Below are 19,852 nucleotides of genomic sequence, written 5' to 3' on the forward strand. Positions count from 1 at the left end.
TGTGCTCTGTGACTAACACAGTTAAAGGCAGTATCAGAATCATGCAGACACACAGAAGGCCAGCATGAGCTTGTACAGATGCTTTTGTCCTCACACAACCTCAGAGTATCGAACTTTACAACCCAGTATTTGTTCTGTGAAGTTAATGAATGCAATATGTGTGTGTATATTTGCTTTGTTTAAACAGGAACCTTGTATCTGTTGGCTGTGAATGGCTCTCAGACAGCACCAGCATGTGTCACATGGATGCTGTGCTTTGCCTTGCCAGGTATTTTACTTAGTTTCATCAGGACAGGTGATGCTTTCAGACAGGATCTTTTTAAAGGCAGGATGGGAAGGTATTTGGGATGTGGTGGATGGATGGGCTGGTTGCAAGTGCTGAGGCCATGAGTTATTTCCAGATTTTGAGCCAAAGATAGCCAGTGTCCGTGTCTGAGTGTTGCTGCTGCTGGCTGCACAGATTGTCCTTCTGCTGCTATTTCCAAAATGAAAATAAAAGAGATTACTAAAGTGTTAATAATCACTTAGTAGTCTGTACAGAAGCCATAACTGGCATGCAAAAAATGTAACTTGTTAGTATCTGTGATGTATGTAAAGTGGTTGAAAGCCTGCAGAGGATCCAGCTGCAGAAGGCATTTGCTCTTAATCTCAATTGCCTGTGTCGTTATGTGAATGATAAACCACCCACAGGCTCTTGTTCCTTTCCCAGGAAACCTGCTTGTGTTTTTTCTATACTTTAGATTTACAGGATCAGACCCAAAGCTTCATTTACGTGGCCAGAGATGATTTGCCCTCCTCATTCGTGGTGCTGTCTCTGATTTTTCAGTGTGGAAGAATAATCTGAGCATTTAATGGTCAGGGGCATCATGAGCTGCTTCTTTGCCCATTTTCCCTTCCCCAAGCAGGCATATCATGTTCCTCAGAGGCCTTGGAGCAGGATTCTTGCTGCTGCTCTGCTATGGAATAAAACCTTGAGATGTGCTTGCCTCATTCTGTATGCTCCATTTCAGATTTAACATCATTTTTGGAATTGAAAGTAGGGTCATTTTGCCTGGAGTTGTACAACATTAGCCAAAGTAATTCAGTTACTTCAGAAAACTGATTAGATTGTCCTCTCTCAAGGGTGGAGGCTTTTCTATTTGCTCTGTAAGGTGTGCAGTGCATTTCTGAGAACTCCTCAACTGCTATTACGGAATTCAGTCATAATTGCAATAAATGAGTGTATGAGATCTCTGCTGTTATATTTTTCTTAAATGAAAAAAAAAAAAGCCAAAAGCACATTTCATATAATTCTTTCTTTTACACCCTGTGTATGAAAGATGCAGCATCCTTTTCATCTCTGTTACATAGGTACAGTGCACTGTCATTATCTACTCTCATTTTATTCAATGATATTTTAGACTGGGATTATTTATGGTGTGTATGTCATGGCACTAGGAAAGTGCATTTTTTTTCCTGTATGTCTCCATAAGTCATTTCTGTACTTTGTGCAGCTCTATTTTATTCCCTCCTGGAGGCTTGAATAGAGGAGGTTTGGGTTTTTATTATATTTTTTTGTCTCAAGGCAAAGATTGGGTTATTTTACCACAGTGGGTAAGGAAAATAAATGGATATTTAATTTTATTTTACTGATCTAAAGGTATTTTAGTGGTATTTGGTAATAATACAAAACAAATTGACATGGAGAGATGCAGACATGCCTTAAGATGGGATCACAAGAGATGCCAGAGCAACTCTCTAATATGATTCAACAGTGGAGAGATGTACTATTCCCTATTTTAGTGTGTGGACTGACAAATGCAGTTTGTTTGCAGAGTTCTGAATTTTTAGTTGAATTCCAGTGTCCCATGATTTCTTACTGTAATGTTGGCATGTTCACAGCAGCTAACTTTTTAATTGTGTCATATTCAATATATTAATTCACATTAAACCCCTGGTGTTTCCATATCTGTATAAAATATAGTATCTTGTCATTTTTTTCTGGATAATTTTGAGTGAGAGGGAAACTACTAATCACAGAGATTGTAGCCATACCAACATTGGGACTTCCCAAATATTACTTGGATATATTATGGAAATAACAAATTTTTGATGTGTGAATTGCTTACATCTCAGTTTACCAATAACAGCTTTGAGAAAGGGATGGGACGTGCACTGCTTGGGTCTGCAGTCTAAAAGTTTGGGAACTCTGCTTAAACCTGGAGATTATTGGATGGATCCTGGAGCAGTTAAACTGATGAATGCAGCCTATGGCATTGACTGCTATGGGCAAGAAAAAGAAATAAGACCTTTCTTTCAGTGGTGAGTGACACTTTCTCCAGCTCTTGATGGTAAATGGCAGCACGTGGCAGTAATGGATGGGGTAGCTGATGTCTTGGTATCAATAAGAGGCTGAGTTATACCTTAACCTTTCCCTGGGTCTGTTATCTGTCTTGTTACACATTTTTCATGAAAACTGCAGCATCTTCAAGACCCTTCAGACTTCTGGGAAATTCAGTTCCAATTGACTTGAAGCTCAGAAGTTACTGAGGAAGAACAGAGCAACCAGCCTCGTAAATAAATCTAAAGGTCTCTTCTTGCTCGTAAAAGGAATTGCTGGGAAGTTCTGATAAACCAGCTGTCTTTTCTCCAGTATTGCCTGAATTTATTACATGTTTAAAACTTCTCTCCAGTTTGGTGGCCAGCCTTTCCAGTCTGTGAGCTGGGCTGAGCAATCCCAAAGGGCTGGGAAACAGAGTGCTTGCATTTCTGTAGAGAGGAGCAGGAGGAGTGGAATTCCTGCCCTGCTCTCTCTCGCCCGCGCCAGCCTGACCGCAATAGGCAATGCAAGGGCAAATCCATCTCCTGCTTTCCCTTCCCGCAGGACAGAGGGCTGCTAGCAGGAGGACACGGCTGAATGGCCTTGGCAAGGAATATTCTGTGCTTATTTCCCTCAGCAGAACTGTTGGAAGGGTTCTGGGTTGTAATGGGAGGCAGCTGGAGAGGCTCTTCCCCTGCACGTTCCCCATGGCAATGGGACTCATTCATTTGCTTCACTCTGCCATTCCCAGGATGTGGCTCTTGAAGTAAATTCAATTGACAGTAAATCCCTACCAGTCTCACTGTAGGACTGCAAGTTGAACATCATTGCTTTAGCATAAATCTTTACAAGAGATGTTAATGTTTAGTTAAAATATGCAAATATTTACTGACTTGTCTACTGTTTGTCAGCTTGGCATGCGAGACCTTGGATCTGATCCTTCTGTCTTGGCAGACATTGGGAATTTTGCCAGTAACATTAATAGGAACAGCATTGTGCCCTCTAATCTGTTTGTTTATGAAGTACAGCGAGAGTTATCTGGCTAGATGCTTTACAGTGAATTGAAAAAGCATCTGTTTGAAATTTTTTTAGGAACTGTCACATGCTTTAACTTATTATCTTAGTGTATGGACCCTTTGATTCCATGAAACACGTCAGTAAGATGTGGAGCATGGAAGTGCACAGTCATGAGTTAAACTTCCATGAAACACTGGATTTTAGTTCATGATGTTCTGTCCTCCTACATTGATTTTAATTTGAAGTTGGACTCATCAGACTATGGAGTAGCTCTTCAGAGCCTCCTGTGCACCAAGCAGTGTTTACTTGGAAATAAATGACTGTGTGGATCACGTTGTTTATCACTCTTCCTCTCCAAGCTGTCCCTTCTGCCTTTCCCAGCCCCCTCTGCAGTTCTGGAGGGGAAACATGCAGCTTTATTTGGAGATTGGATTTTAGTTCGTTTCATGTTTGTTTACAAACCCCCTTTGGCAAGAAGGTGGAATACTCATTAGGAATATTGAGCCTGAAAATCATTAGTTGTAGGGGGAAAAAAAAGAATTGTTTGGTTTGTTGTAAAAGCCACCAAGGTTTAAGTTACACCAGTTGGAACAAACCAGGTCTTTGAAATAATATTTTGTGGAAGATAAGCTGAGTACAACTTGGCTTTCAATGAAATGCAAGTTCAGTAAGTTCTATTCTACTTAAAGGCAGGAGGTTTTTTTAAGGTACAAAGTATGATGCCAGATTATATATTTATATATATCATTTCTTAGGTATGTCTACCAGTTTTAGATATGCAACTTTGGATAGTGGGAATGTGCCTCTTTACTGGTTCTTCAAGATTTTGAAGGTGTATTAAACTTCACTGGAGGATAAATCAGTTCTCAGAATTGAATTTAGAAGTCTTTTGGCATGTGGTTTTTAAGGTCTCTTTGAGAAAATGAATAATCCTGATGTTTGTTCTGTTACATGATAGTATTTTAATTTCAATTTTGCAGACAGAAGTGAAGCTCATAAGTAATTTGCTCAGTTTTGCAAAGAGAGTTGGGAATATGTGACACTTCAGCTTTCAGTTTTAATTTTAATAAATTCTTCTCTTAGAAATTCCAATTTTATGCCTGAAATCTTGAAAATAAAGATCTGTAGAACTGAAAATAAATTTCTTTTAACAAAATAATTTTTTTTTAACAAGTGCCTTCGCTACTTGGCTGTTAATGATTCCATGAATACTTTAAGGTTGGAAAAGACCTCAAACATTGAGTCCAGCCTTTAACCAAATGCCACTGTGCCAACTAAACTCTATTGTGAAGTGCACTTGTATTTTGAGCACTTCCAGGGGTGGTGACTCCATCACTTCCCTTGGCAGCCCATTCCAGTGCTTAACCACTCTTCCAGTGAAGAAGTTTTTGCTCCTATCCCCAACCTAAACCTCTCTTGGTGCAGCTTGAGGCCATTTTTGTTTGGTCACTCGTTCCCAGGGAGCAGAGCCCGACCCCCACCTGGCCACAACCTCCTTTCAGACATTGTAGGGATTGAGAAGGTCCCCCCTGAGCCTCCTTTTCTCCAGGCTGAGCCCCAGCAGCTCCTTCAGCTGCTCCTGATCCCACTGGTGCTCCAGCCCCTTCCCCAGCCCTGCTCCCTCTTTGGCCTTGATGCCCTTCTTGAAGAGGAGCCCAGAACTGGGCCTGGACTTGAGCTGAGGCATCAGCAGTGCCCAGCAGAGGGGAAAAATCACATTCCTGCTCCTGCTGGGACTTAGGAACTGCTCTGAGTGGTTTTAAATGGAGCTAAGTCAGGTACTTCAACAGACCAGATGTTAAGAAATGGTTGTAATTCATGTTCACAAGTCTCAGTTGCTGATTTAGGGTACCAAAACTAGAAAAAAAGGTTTCTGAAGTCAGCAGGAAAAGTCAGGTGTCTCCAAGGAACAGTGTAGAGCACTTGGACTGGAGTCTGAAGTAGATGGCACAATTGCCTAATAAATGTGCATGTTTGAGTCTGCTTGTATGGCTATAGATGGGATTGAAATGAAGTCTGAGAGCCTGAGTGCATCATTTTCCATATGTTGTCCACATACTGGTTTTGTTTGTTATAATTTGATTTTTTTTTCCAAACAATTTATACTGCAGTGGCTCCTTATCTATCATTGTGTCCCATGTACTGTGATTTTGGTGGATTTTTCACACTCTGAAATATCACTGGTGTGACTCAGTTATCCAAGCCAGTTATCCAGCTTGGTCCTTACTGCTCATGTTTCCACTTAATTCAGAGGATTTAGCTCAGTTTAGCTTCACTTATATCCTCTGAAGTGCTCTGGAGTCTTCAAATTGACCAGAGAAGTTGTGTGGGCACTGCTTGGTGTGTAAAATCCAGCTTCTCAAACAGCTGAGTTCTGTATTTCTTCAGGCAGTCAGCATAAGGCAATTGATAAGAAACATCTTTGTCTTTTTCATGGTGCCATGTTGGAGGAGAAGGGTTTCAAATCTGTCAGCTGTGCTGGCCAGGTCACTTAGGATGGGATCTGTGTTTAATCAGCTCTTTGGGAATAAACACACAGAAGCTCTGCTCAGCCTTTTGGTCAAAGGAATTTTGGTTATATGTCAGCCAGGAAGTGAGGAAATCAAAAGTACAGCAGAGTTCATGGAGTCCTCTATTTTCAGTCCCTTAGGAGGAAAACAGAATGTACATGAGAAAAACATCAATTAACTGTCGTGTCACTGTGGAAGCAGATCCTAGATTTGTGAAATACACAGTGGCCTAAAATGGTAGTGAAGTGGAAACCAGTGCAATTTTTAGTTGTATCTAGAAAAGATCCTTGCATACACAGCTTAAGAATACCTAACATTTATGTAATTGAAAATCTGTGCTAAGTGATCCAGCAGAATCTTTAATAGAATTACCTCATGAATGAATTTACTCATATGTATGGAAATGCAAAACCTACTTGCCTGCTTCTATTGTTTGAAAGTGCAGACTTATTTTTAGCAGAAAAAGAAATATCTGGATGAATGAGGTAATATTTTGTAAGGCTGTTATTAAGGAAGAGGCACACGTCACAGATTTGTACCAGGATAACTGCAAAATATTCATGCTTGCGTTCCTTCATTTTAGAGAAGATTTTTATTTGTTGTAAATGAGAAATTTTTATATTAGTGTTTTAAAAGGGAAGCTGGTTTAAGTCTTGAAAAATCAATATTCCTTTATGTAATTATTTTGATACTGGATGGAAATTTAAGAACAGAAAGGAACACATAGGATACTATGTTGTACAATATATGAAAAGAGTTGTTTACATTTCTTCTGAATGTTGGCTTAGGTATGTGTTAATGGGAAAAGTGGGACAATGGATTATTTTTCGTAAGAGGAAAATGCATTTGTTTGACTTTAAATTCTTGAAGTTACTTTACTTTTGGTTGAAAATTGGAAAATACTAAGTAAAAAGAAAGCTTTTAACAGTGAATTTTTAAAGTGGACTAAAAGTATTATTTGAGACAATTAATAGTAATAGTTGGTCTCTAATCAGAAATATTGACAATATGCTGCTTGCTAAAAGCAAAACCAAGAACTCATAAGATTTTTCCTCTTTCAGTTACCAGAACCCATTTTTGTGAAGTCAGCTTTAATGTGCAGTGTCTCTAGGGATTGTGTCATGTATTTAAATATGTCAATGAAGGGAGAATGTGGTCAGGGATTACAGAAATGCTTTGCTCTTCTGCTGGTAGTTCAGATGTGGATAACCATTTCTCTTAGTTTATTGGCAGATAATGTCTGTCTGTGGACAGAATTTTTTTCTAACAGTCTCAATCCCCCCAAATATTTACTTTGAAATCATTGAAGAAGTTCTGCACAAAGGTGTTGGTGTGGCAGGGGTATCTAGACTTTGTTAGCTATAAATGCAGCTAAAGCAGCAGAAGGAAGAGACAAGTGGTTGGTTTGCTGTTGACCCCCTGGTTTTCCTGTCCTTCCCTGTCCATCCTTGTGCTTCACCCAGAGAAAACATCTCCTCCTCCCAAGTGTAGGTGAGAAGTGCTTGGAAGAGAAGGTGTTTGGAGTACATGGCTGCAGGCTCAGAGACAGCACTTAGGGCATGAGTTGTGTTCCTTCCAAAGGTCATGGTGCCACTGAAGAGCCAAAAGCCTCTGCTTAAATCCATGCTGACTTTAAAATTTGAAACCCCTGCTTACATTCTTAAAATCAGTCATGGGCTTTAAGTACCTTCTTGAATTAGAATCAAAACCGAGAGCTGGGAGAAAAGCCTGGGAAGAAATCAGTTAGTGAGAAGCTTGGTGCAGGAAATGTGATGGCACAGCACGAGGGGGATGTGATACAGCACCTTGAGACGGGAATGGAAGTTGGTTGGCAAGTTGTCAGTGCCATTCCACAGCTAACCAACGTTTTATCGTCCCCTCTGCCCCCGCTCTAGGATTTCTGTCCCTGAGTCATGGCAGACAGAAGACCAGAGAAGGCATGTGAACAAGCATGTGAATCCCTTAAGCAGCAGGATTATGAAGTGGCAGTGAAGCATTGCACAGAGGCTCTCCTTTCCCTCAGCCAGTACCCCCCAGCTCACCTCCCGGAGCCCTGCCAGGCAGAACTCGACCGCATCAAAATCGAGACTCTTCTGTATAGAATTGCTTCCTTTTTACAACTTGTGAGTGTGACTCTTTATAGTATCTAGTGAACTGGAAAGAAAAGTCAAATATCTTGTATTGTCAAGATTTAAATACCACTCAGAATTTTTGGCGTGTTGCTCTGCCCACAGAATCCTTCTTGCTATAGCATCTATGAGGCTTCTGTCTTGTAGCTCTCCCTGATGTATTTATTTTTCAGGATTTGAACCTCTTGGTTTGGGTCTCAATCAGAGTTTTCTAAACAAATAAGGAAAAATACTTTAAACATTTAAAAAAATATATGTATATATTCCAGGAAGGCAAAATATCTGAGTTAAGGTACATATGCTGAATTACATACCAGATTACCTTCTCTTTTAAGAGCATCAAATTAAAGTTTCTGCAAATAAAACCACCAAGAAACAAAGTTAGAAATGCCAGAATCTAGGTAGCTGGTCCATACCTGCTTTAGCTTCATTTTCATAGGCCTAAAATTAGTCTTTTTATGCTTAATCCCAGCTTTCCAAGGCTAGGCTAGAGCATATCTGGTGAAAGATGTAACTTTTAGACTCTGGCAAAAGGTGAAAATGGCTCTTGTAAAGGTTTGTAAATGCAAAGCAAGAGGCATAACCCTGAATTACAGGTGACCCCATTGCCAAAATTGTGTCCTTCCTTTAAAGCATCAGAGCTTCCTTTCTTAAAGGAAAGGACATTTCAGTGCTTAAGAATAAACCTATAACCTGCTTTTTCTTACCTTTCTGAAATGTTATTGCAGATTTACAGCTGCCTTGTCCACTCCAAATCCTCATATATTGAGTAGGAGCAGTTTCATCCCAGGTGGAAAAAGTTTGGCCAAGTCACAAGACCTTGCTGGGCAGCTTTAAGACAAATCTTACCCATCTGATGAAGGGAGTGTTTTTAAGCATTCTTTAAATAAATAGCTGGATTGGACTACTCAGTGTGCAAAATAAGAATTAGGAAACCTCTTAAATGAAGAAGTGACTTATAGCTCCTCAGGGGAAGAGATTCACAAATAAATGAGGTTGGATTTTCTAATAGAAGTTGTCTTATCACAGACTTGACCTCTCAAAATTATTTCTGTAAACCAATGTGCAGATTGGTGCTTGGATTATTTAATACATTTCTGACATCACTCTTTGAAAATCCTCTAAGGCACCTATGTGGTTGTTCATCATATTATTGCAGTGAGTCTGCAGGGACTTTGGAAAAACACTTGAAATCAAAACCTTGCTAATAAAGACTTGAATTACATAGATACATGAAGTCTTAAAAGAGGGAAACAATCCAAATTTTCCTTCTTGTTTTACTAAACAAAGTAATCTTTAAAATCACCACTGAAAAGACAAAATAATATCTTAAAATTTGAACATTACTATATTAGTGCAAGATTAAAAACCAGTGTCTTGAGAGTTAAGTTTTATATTTTTTCCTAGGTGTTGTGAGCCAACCACAAACATAAAACACACACACACCTTTGCCCATTCAGGCTCCTATTTTAAAATGTCCACATGCTGAGAATTTGAGAAAAAGTCAGCATTTTAACTGAGAATTGGAGAAAAAGTCAGAAATTAGTCTTAATTCTAAGAATTAATTATATTATAATTGACGTATGACTTATGTTCTTTACATGTTCTACCCAGGAAAAGACAAGGTAATGGTTTCTAAAAAGTTTTTAAAAACTTGTAATTCAAGCATGTAGTTGTTTATGCTAACTGGAATAATGCTATTTTTAAACTTTTCATGTTTTACCTTTCAGAAAAAGTATGGGCAAGCAGATGAAGACTGTAGGCATGGTATGCTTATTTCTTTTTTTATTACATAGTGTTATGAATTGCAGTCAGTTGTCTGAATTTTTAAAACTGATGCCCAGTATTTGTTAGTGTGCTAACAGTGTTTTTTTTTCCCTATTTAAAATTATGTATCTGCTTTATAATACTTTTTCTGCCTTTTTTCCCCCCCTTTTTTTTTTCCCCTAAAGAGAGATCTCACTATTTTTCAGCTCTTACTCAAGTACCAGGACTCAAATACATGTCTTTGGCTCAGTGGTGCTATTTGGCTAATAGTTATTTTAGTGCACAAATGTAGGAAGAGTTGATAATACCAGGATTCTCACAAAGACACAAAGACAGCTGATTGTTCTGCCTTTCTTCCCAGGGACATGGTGGATATTTTGGTTTGCATTTGGGACTTAGTTCAGAGAAAATCAAGATGATGCACATTTGTTAAAGCTTCCAAATGTGCCTATGTCACGTTGAAGTCGAGCCTTTCATGTGCCACTGCCTTGCTCACTTTGGGTATTTTTGAAGGAATTTCAAAAATTCCTAATCCTCTGTTGTTCATTTATAATGCAAATTATTCAAAATTCACTGAGAACTCACTGGCTTTGCAGAGTGTTGGAACAGAGTTTATCAGTTAGATTTGGAAAGAAGAGGTGGGTAGATCCCACCTTCTGGTTTTAATCCTTTAACTACTCCTGAACGTTAAAGGAATTTTTGCAGGTGACAGTTTTGTTGCACAGACTGTGATCTACTCTTCTGACATTCCTGTGCTAGCAATGATAATCTTTAAATTGTTCCTTTCTGGGTTGGTGGGTTTTTATTGTTTTGGGGTTTTTTTAATGTGCTTGTCTTCGTTGAGAGTCAAATCATAGTTTGGGGAATTTGTGGGGCTCTGCAGGCTGCTTGTGAAGGTCCATAAAAATTGACTAAGAAAAATAAACTTGCTTTCTGTAGGCATAAAATTAAAGTTTAACACCTTTAAAAAAGTTTTATTGTTGCTTAATCAGTATAATTCTGGAAATAGTCTGAAATTTTGAAATAATTTCTTTTAGCTTATTGATGTGTGCTATAAGGGTGTAATATTCTAACTTCAGAGTTGTCTTTCATGATGGCAAATAAAAGTGAGAGACATATGGAAAGCTGGATGATGGTTAAAGGAGGTAGGAGGGAGAATGCTGTTTTTAATGAACAGTGTTCTCATCAATGAGCTCTGATGGGTTTGTCATGGGGGACAGGGGTGACTTTCATCTGTGGAACTTCTCTTGGTGTGTGTGTCACTTGTCAGTATCTCAAAGGAACTGTCATGGTAACTGCTTGTCATCTCTCACTGGACAGGCATAGAAGTGGGTGGAACAGGACCATTGATGTCTATCTTCCTTTTTAAAATTAAGTAGAAAAAACAGCCTTTATATTAGTTAACAAAGAAATAGCATCCAGATTGATGTTAATTTGCTTCATTTGTGCCAGCATATTCTGCACATATTGTTTCCCAGATCTAAAACTGAGGACAGTTTTGAACTTACTAATGCCATATTTATATATGTAGATAAAAGTGTTGTGTATGTGTTTATATATTTATATGTACACATATACCATATTTTTATGAATATATGAATGAATGATTTGCTTGTGGTTCTCCATGATGTGTGGTTATCAATTGTAGCCCAGCACCTGACATTTGGAATATCTGCATTTATGATCCCAGTAGGTCTTAGTTTTGGTTTTATGTTTGAATTATTGTTGGGAAGAAACTACCTTAGCATGGACTACTTGATACTCACACTCCTTGGTACTCACAGGCTTTTTTTAATGGGCAAAGCTTTATTCAAGCTGCTGCTCTGCCTTTTTACAAGACTTGACATGTTGCACAGCTGTGATGGTTTTATTTGAACTGGAATGATCAGGGTTTTCTGGAATAGCTGGAGGAATATGTGTTCTCTATAGTTCTTTACATGTTCTTCTATGTGCTGCTTGCAGTGTTACAGGGAATGGTGATAACTTAAAAACTGTTAAATTACTCCACAAATCTTTCCCAAGAGATAGTGCTTAATGTGTTGCAACTTTTTATGTGCAACTGTATGTTTTAGCTGGGTGATATTATGCAGATAATGATATGAAATATAATAATTAGAGATTTATATCTTATATCTTTATATCTATGGAATATATTAATTGGAGATTTAATCTTTGAGATAAAAATAGCAAGCTGTCAGACATGTTAAAGCTATTTTTGGTGCTTCTGCTTCTGATTTGGGAAGTAAGTTCTATTTTTAGCATTGTGGTCTGTACTATCAGAGTGGTGAATTCAGAGTAGTCTTTGAGGCACTTTATGAAAACAGATTTAGTTACCATTGCAGTTTGAAGAGATGCCTAGTTGTTTTTATTTAAATGTTTTGTGGGACTATTTATTTATTGAGTCTTTCATGCAATTTCATGCAATTTCTGTTAACGACGTGAACGTCTGTTGAGTGAGGAGTTTTGATTTATTATTCTAAAATGTAATCCTGAAGTTGTGGTGAATGTGAAATTCCTGTTAGCACTGAGAGGGGCTGTTTGCATCTGCATGAGTAGCAGTATAAACACAGATGTTGATGTTGCTTGCAATAACAGTTATTCTATGATTCCTTAATTTTCAACAACTGTCCAGCCTTCTTTTCAATTCACACACTTAGCTTGCTAAGCTTTTTAGTCACTCTGCCGTTGCATTTTGTGGACAGGTAACACGTGTGATTAAGTGTTGTTGCAGCTTGTCTGAAGCACGTCTGTGTGGTGAAATAAATCCTGTCCCTGCTGGAAGTGTTCAGAAAGTGGCTCTGGCACTGCTCGCTGCTGAGCCCGTGCTAGGAAGCATTCAGAAAGTTTTCTGTTACAGGGAGCCTGTAAATTTCTGGGCTCAGACAATCGTTCCTATATGCCACACTTTGCAGCATAAGTGAATAAAAGGCCTTTTAGAGGAGCAGGAATTGCCCATGAGGAGGTTGGCTATTTTTGGAAACGACAGGGCATGTGTTTTGTGAGCATGAATGGATCTTCCTGAGCATGTTTGTGTTACTGAGAGGTTGTTGGTTGCTATTTCTTTTTTACCCTTTCTGTGAGAGGAGGTCCTTTGTGTCTGTGTCAGATATTTGAGTTTACCCTTCCCATATTTAATTTATGTCTATTTTAGCATGTAAACATGACAACCTTTTTTGAGCTCATGTGCAATATTTATGAGCTGGTGGGAGACAAGCTTCAAGTTAATATTAGACAACAGCACATGATATTTAATTTACATCCAACAAGCCATGGATTTAACCTGAGCTTCAGACTTTGTTTTCTTGTTAGGGGTGAGGGAAAACTGTGTGTATGACTGGAATGGAGGGTGTGCTGAGGGTAATAGTGGCTGATTTGTGTTGCAGTGCTGGGAGAGGGGCTGGCCAAGGGCGATGGATCTCTCCGGGCAGTGCTCTGCTGCATGCATCTCAAAGGGAAGCTGCAAATTGTGTCTAATGTTCTTTCCAAATCACTGATGGGGGAATCACTGGTAAGTGGGTTTGCTGCAATCTACATCATTTAAAGAAACAATTTTGTATTTCCTTCTTCTAAAAAAATCTGTTTAATAACAAACTTCTGAACATATGTTTCACTGGCAGCTTGCAACAAAAATGGTTTGTGTGGCAATGATAAATATATGGGCACACATATATCCCCAGGATGCCAGGTTTTTTGCATAACCAGTGTTTCAGAGTGTTGTGATTTTGAAAAGTTTTTTCATTGCTGGCCCTGAATCCTCAGGGAATGTAAAATAAATTTGTGTATTTGTGATTGGCAAGAATAATATATAAATCTCAAACTTTTCCTTGCTTATTCTAAATTGTACCTGACCCCATTTTATATGGACTTCAGGATTTCTATCCATTAAAGCAGGAAAAAATATTGATTGGACTTTTAAATAACTGGCCCACGATAACTTGTAAGACAGCATAAAAAGCTTTTCAGGAAAAGAAAAAAGCTTTACATTTCAAGATGAAGATAAAGGTTTGAGTTCAAAGCTTCTATTTTACTCTTGAACTGTTAAAACTTGTAAAGATGCTTTTAACCCCAGACATGTAAGTAACTTCAGACTTTTATGTGACTACTTATATGGGGAAATGAGGGACATATGTAAGCCTCTAAAGAAGTGTCCTTTTAATTTCTATAGTCTGGATGAAATAGGCATGAACAGTTCATCAGCATGAACTGCTGGAATTAATACACCCAGAAACGTGGTCACAGCTTAGTCAGACTGAGGGGAATGTGTGACATCAGAAACTTGCAGGAGAGCCTCTTACCTTGAGATTGGATCCTGCTGAACTGAATCAGGAGGTTGTTTTTGAGAGTTCTGTTTGTCTGTCTGGTCTGTATCCTGAATTCCCTTCCCCCCCAGCCATTGGCTATTTTTACATAAAGAAAGGGTTTTTTTCCTTTGTTTAGCTGTTTTCTCATGAAAAAACGTTTCATTGAAAAATTCCTGGTGAGGTTGAAGGAAACTTGCCTTCAGGAAAAATTAGTAAAATAGTCTTATTGCAGGGAATGTGGAGTGCCCTTGTTTTGAGCTGTTGTTGTGCAAATAAAGGTACCTTTGTATAGAGTTCCAGAGTGTCATCCCAAAGCAGGGTTTGAGAGGTTTTTACAAGCACTAGGTTGTTAGACACAGTTGTTTTCAGTAGGAATATTAAAATCAGCAGCTGATTTACTGACTGTGCCATTGTCTGAAAGAAGAAGTGAAACAAAGTTTTGGAATGAATTTATTGAAGAGTTGGAATCCATCCAGTTTCCTCCCCAGTGGCTGAAGAGAATGATTCTTGGTAATGTTTTTTTGCTCTATTACATTTAAGCTCAACAAGTGAAATTTTCAGCCTTCTGCTGAAAAAGTGAAAAATCATTCTTGAAAAAGCCTAAGTGTGAGGATTGTTAAGTGTGTAAGTTTTCAGCAAAGAGTAATTTCTCCTGCTCAGTAGCACAGTCTGAATGTGGAGAAGTCTAACAAATGTAGTAGCACTTAATTAAATTTCTGCAAGAGATTATTGAAATGAACCCCAAGTCTGGGTTTCTTTAATCAAAGTTTTGACTTCCAAGAGTGTGAAATTGTTACAAATACCTATGTATTTCACATAAATTCAGGTTTGAAAGATTTTTACTTCAGTTGTTCTTGACTATGCAGTATCACATGGCTAATCTTTGCTTTTGAGGGAAAACTCCAAAAATTACAGTCTACATCAGAGCAGGAAGAGTTATGGAGGTGCAGAAATTAGTGTTCTGTAAAGTAGATCCTTAAAAAGAAATTAATCCATCACTGCAACAGCAGTGAAGGATTATTATAATAATTCTTCAGAGCTGAAGTGTTGCAGTAACCATGATATATTTTTTCCTCAAGTTCTTCTTAATGTGTTGCTTTCCTGAATTGTCCTGTATTGATACTTGCTGTAAGTCTAGTGCTGGTTTGGCCAGTGTAGAATTCCCTTCCTCACCACAATGTTTTCTCAGTTTTATTTAGTGTCATTTAAAATTGGTGCTGTAAGCCAAATTCATTTTTGTTCTCCTGGTGTTGAGGGGGAAATGAACTTGGTTGCTGTGGTTTAATGCAATAATGAAGGTTTATGTGTTCAATAATTAATATTCTTTCTGCCCCCAGAACGGGATGGTAACTAAAGATCTCACACGACTGAAAACACTTCTTGCTGAAACAGAGGTAATGATGAGGATATTATTGGGAAAATAATGAGCAGTACCTGAAGCAGCTGGAGGGCTGCTTTCCATGTGTCCCAGGAGATCCAGGCTCACTGGGAACAGGCTGGTTCAAAAATTATTGTTTCTGCTGTGTTGGTCTTTACCCACCAGCCTCTTCAGGAACTTTTCGTCAGAGTCTTGCAGGATGGATGAGAAAATAAAAAATAATGCTAATAGCTTGTTGATTCCTGAAGTAGTAAGTAGAAAGAATTCCAAGTATTTGGAATAAATCTGCAGTATTTATTTATTTATCTATCACATTTTTCTCTGTTGGAAATTAGTCTGAAGTAATAAATATGACTTCAGAAATTTTTAAAGATTATAAATACCTTCTTAACCACCTTTTTTTTTTCCTTTCTTTTTTTTTTTTTTTGTACTGGAGGTCAAACCCATGTCTGTTGATTAAATTGTCCCCTCTCCTTTTTTTCCTTATGCTTAGTTATTTAATTGAGCTTTATTTTTGCTGTAGATTGAAAGCTGAAAGACTTATCAATGTAGTTTAGTTTTTGGTGTTTCAGAAAGTCACTGCAGTCCATGTTAAGTTGATCTCAGTGTGGAATTTGGTCTTGTAAAAATCTTTAAAAGTTTTTTCTAACCAGTTGACTTGGTGTTCCTGTCAGAATTCCTGTTATTATCAGAATCCCTGTTATCAGCAGGGCTTGTGACTGGAAGTAATTTCAACCTATGAATGATGTTTTTGTAATAATTTTTCTAAAACCCATTTTGACAGCAGTTCTTGTTGATGAAATTTGTTTGTGTTCCTTTATAACTGTGGGCTTTTTTATATAATTGTAGGCAGCTGGTAAAGTACCGTCAGGATATCATGTAGAAGATTTAGAAGAAGGTATGTAACTCCATTTTAAAGCTACATCATTTCCTTGGATCCTGCTGAATGCTCAGTGCTGCATTGCAGGCAAAAAGCAAAAAAGGGGCTTGACTGTTGTGACGAGCCCCAGTGAGGTAGAATTATCTCAATGTTGACTGAATTTGGAGGCAGAAGTTTCTGTTTATTGACCAGAGGGCTGTATCAGAGCCTGCTGCCTTCTGCAGGTGGTTTGAAATCCACCTTCACCACCTTTGCTCTAAATGAGCTTGTCATGCATTGTAAATCACTTTGGGGGGTTAATTTTGCTGGTGTTCAGATACATCTTGGGCTGATGCTCAGAGATGTGGATCCCTGAGCAGTTCCTGTCTGACTGGAAAACTGAGAATTGAGAAATAACCACGGTTCTGTCCTGGCAGGGTCACGGGATGGTTGGCACTTCCGCCCCCCTCCCAGGGGCGTCACCAGCAGTGAGGAATACACACTCTGTAAAAGGTAAGGGCAGTGAGAAATACACACTTTGTAAAAGGTAAGGGCAGTGGGAAACACACACTTTGTAAAAGGTAAGAACAGTGAGAAATACACACTTTGTAAAAGGTAAGGGCAGTGGGAAATACACACTCTGTAAAAGGTAAGGGCAGTGAGAAACACACACTTTGTAAAAGGTAAGGGCAGTGAGGAATACACACTTTGTAAAAGGTAAGGGCAGTGAGGAATACACACTCTGTAAAAGGTAAGGGCAGTGAGGGATGCACACTTTGTAAAAGGTAAGGGCAGTGAGAAATACACACTTTGTAAAAGGTAAGAACAGTGAGAAATACACACTTTGTAAAAGGTAAGGGCAGTGAGAAATACACACTTTGTAAAAGGTAAGAACAGTGAGAAATACACACTTTGTAAAAGGTAAGGGCAGTGAGGGATGCACACTTTGTAAAAGGTAAGGGCAGTGAGGGATGCACACTCTGTAAAAGGTAAGGGCAGTGAGGAGTACACCCTCTGTGAAAGGTAAGAGCAGTGAGGATTTTACACTCTGTAGAAGGTAAGGGCAGTGAGGGATGCACACTCTGTAAAAGGTAAGAGCAGTGAGGAATGCACACTCTGTAATAAGAGCAGTGAGGAGTACACACTTTGTAAAAAGTAAGAACAACAAGGAGAACACACTCTGTAAAAGGTAAGGGCAGTGAGGGATACACACTCTGTAAAAGGTAAGAGCAGTGAGAAATACACACTGTAAAAGATAAGCTCTTTGCTGAACCCCCAGCAAGGGAGCAGAATGGTTCCTCTTTCATTCACCTGCTGACAGAATGCTGAAGAGGCCAGGAAAGTGGAGGTGCTTGTTTCCTGTGCTTGTTAGAACAGGAGTTGACCTGTTCACAGGTTTTTGGAAGGGTCAGTTTATCCAGCAGCACTTTATAGAATGGAATCACTAACTCAGTTTTCATAATACAGCAGTTTGAGGGGCATTTTTCTAGTGACAGGTCAGTGTCACTATTTTGGGTATTATTATTAATTTGGGTGATTTCAGAGGTGTGAAGGTTCCCCAGGCAGCAGTGTAAGCAGACTGAAGCACAGTCAAGTTTCAGTGCTGCCTCCTGATAAATGAACTTTGTTGCTAGATGGGCTTTGTCTTCAGATAAAAAGCCCAGAATTTCCCTCAGATCTCATTATTTTCCCTTTTGCATAAAGTCAGATACACAAAGAAGATCCAGTGGCTTGTATTGGTGTTTCTCCTTGTCTTTTCCAATCATCTGGTCAATATTGCCTGTACTTTGTGTTGTTAATTGTCATTGCTTTACATAAAAATGTATTAATATATATGGGGAAGAACCATCATTATGCATTTGATTCTGCCATTTATGTAACTAATGCAAATTATTTTCAAAAGCTCTGACCTGCTTTTTAAATGGCATGACTGAACTGCTGATTTTGAGCTACTTTTGGCATGATTTTCTGGAGATGCTAAATCTTGGCAACTCTTCTTGACTCTTAATCATGTCTGGTGCTTATTCAGCAATTTAAAAAAAGCAGATATTTACAATTTTTAGCTTGTGGTGATCTTTTGTTGAGTAACATCTATCCCATGTTTCCAACCATTGCTCTGAAACGTTTTTCCACTGAAGCTGTAATGAGCTTTAGGCTCACTGTTAACCCTTCCAGTAGGAAGGATTGTGCCTTGCTCAGCAATTCCCTCTGAGCAGCATCATTCTGAGCAGGGACTGAAGATTTTAGTTCCTTAGGAGGAGGCAGTTGCAGGTACTGAATATGGATTTTTGAAGGTCTGCTTTATTTTTCCCCTGTGCCATAAAGCAGTAGGAGTGCAGAATATTTATTCTAGATAATGAAGCTATGGAATTGCAGGAGGTATTAAATAAGAAAGTAAAATCGAGGGGGAAAAAAGTGTTAAAAATATGAACAATAGGACCTTGGAAAACCTAAATAATGATGACAAATTTTAAAGTAATATGCTTTCCTGTTAAATAATGAAAAGGAAGTTCACTTGATTTTAAATCTGCTATGTAGGTTATAAGAACAGGTCAGCAATTTTTTATGCTTGCACTCCATTTACTTTAGGAAGTGAAATTCATAATTGTACTTTAGCATTCTAATGCAGTGGTGAATTGGAAAATTGACAGAAAGAATACTGAAATTGACTGCCAAGAAAAAACATTTTAATTTCAAATATATTAAGAATCATAGCTTGAGAAGGCCTTTAGTGACATGTTATATATCATGTTTATTTTGTTTACAATTTGGGCATGCAAACTTTCAAGTCCATTTCTTAAAGGAAAAGTGTATGCTAAATCAAATTATAGCCACTGATGCAAGTGTGACCTAGATGTGCAGGTATTTGTGCTGCAAGGTTTTCAATGTCACAGTCAGGGGTGGCTTGGTTTTCTCTCACAGCTCAAAGTGCACAGTTTAATTCGCATTATATAACACATGTAGTATGGAAATAAAAAATGTGATGTTTGCATTAACTTTTTATAGTTTCCTTTTGCAAAACAAACAAAACAAACAAACAAAGCATCTCCTGGCCAAATTCTATTCTGTATAACCAATGCTTTCCTGGTAGCTTCAGAACTTAAATCTCTCTCCCTATTTAATTTTCATTTTGTCATCTATTTTTTAAGTGCTTCAGTTTTGAAGAATGATGGAGCTGCAGCTACTGCCTTGTGGTTTATAATTTTAATACAAAGTTAAATTATAAAAATAATCCCCAAATTATACAGGCATTTGCCCAGACTTGCAGTAAATTCTGAGAACTAGAATGCTTCAATTGTATACAGGCCTTTGGAATAGCATTAATTCGATGCATCAGCACATGCCACTAAGTGGAAAATGGATTTCTTTAAGAAATTCTTAGTGTCTGCAAGAATAGATCCTTTTACACTAATAGACCCTTTCCAAAGAGGAGCATTAAACCTTTTCCTGAAGGTTTCTGTGGAGGTGTATTTAGTAGAAGGGACCATGTGATGTCACTGTTGCTCCAGGAAAAACTGCTGATTGAGTATTTATCAGCTCATAATGTAATCACTGGAAGAAATTATGCTACATCTTTCCTTTGCCCTTGATT

At 38.3% G+C, this 19,852-nt stretch overlaps 1 protein-coding gene across 6 annotated transcripts in view; it reads left to right on the forward strand.

Moving 5' to 3' along the window:
• HELZ (helicase with zinc finger) overlaps window positions 1–19,852 on the forward strand; it is an 85,387-nt gene that overhangs the window by 9,423 nt on the left and 56,112 nt on the right. For 2 of the 6 annotated variants that reach the window (XM_071451186.1, XM_071451188.1), the window contains exons 2-7: window positions 7,722–7,949; window positions 9,686–9,722; window positions 13,106–13,230; window positions 15,361–15,417; window positions 16,251–16,299; window positions 16,698–16,773. In XM_071451186.1, coding sequence (XP_071307287.1) covers window positions 7,740–7,949; window positions 9,686–9,722; window positions 13,106–13,230; window positions 15,361–15,417; window positions 16,251–16,299; window positions 16,698–16,773 — 554 coding nt within the window. In that variant the 5' untranslated portion in view covers window positions 7,722–7,739. Of the gene's footprint in view, window positions 1–183; window positions 269–7,721; window positions 7,950–9,685; window positions 9,723–13,105; window positions 13,231–15,360; window positions 15,418–16,250; window positions 16,300–16,697; window positions 16,774–16,813; window positions 17,012–19,852 lie in introns of those variants that run through there. The other 4 variants (XM_071451187.1, XM_071451190.1, XM_071451189.1 and 1 more) reach the window with 4 other exon arrangements.

Source organism: Agelaius tricolor, unplaced genomic scaffold (assembly GCF_023055355.1).
Source record: "Agelaius tricolor isolate 1412-34295 unplaced genomic scaffold, bAgeTri1.0.p SCAF_32, whole genome shotgun sequence".
Classification (NCBI taxonomy): Eukaryota; Metazoa; Chordata; class Aves; order Passeriformes; family Icteridae; genus Agelaius; species Agelaius tricolor.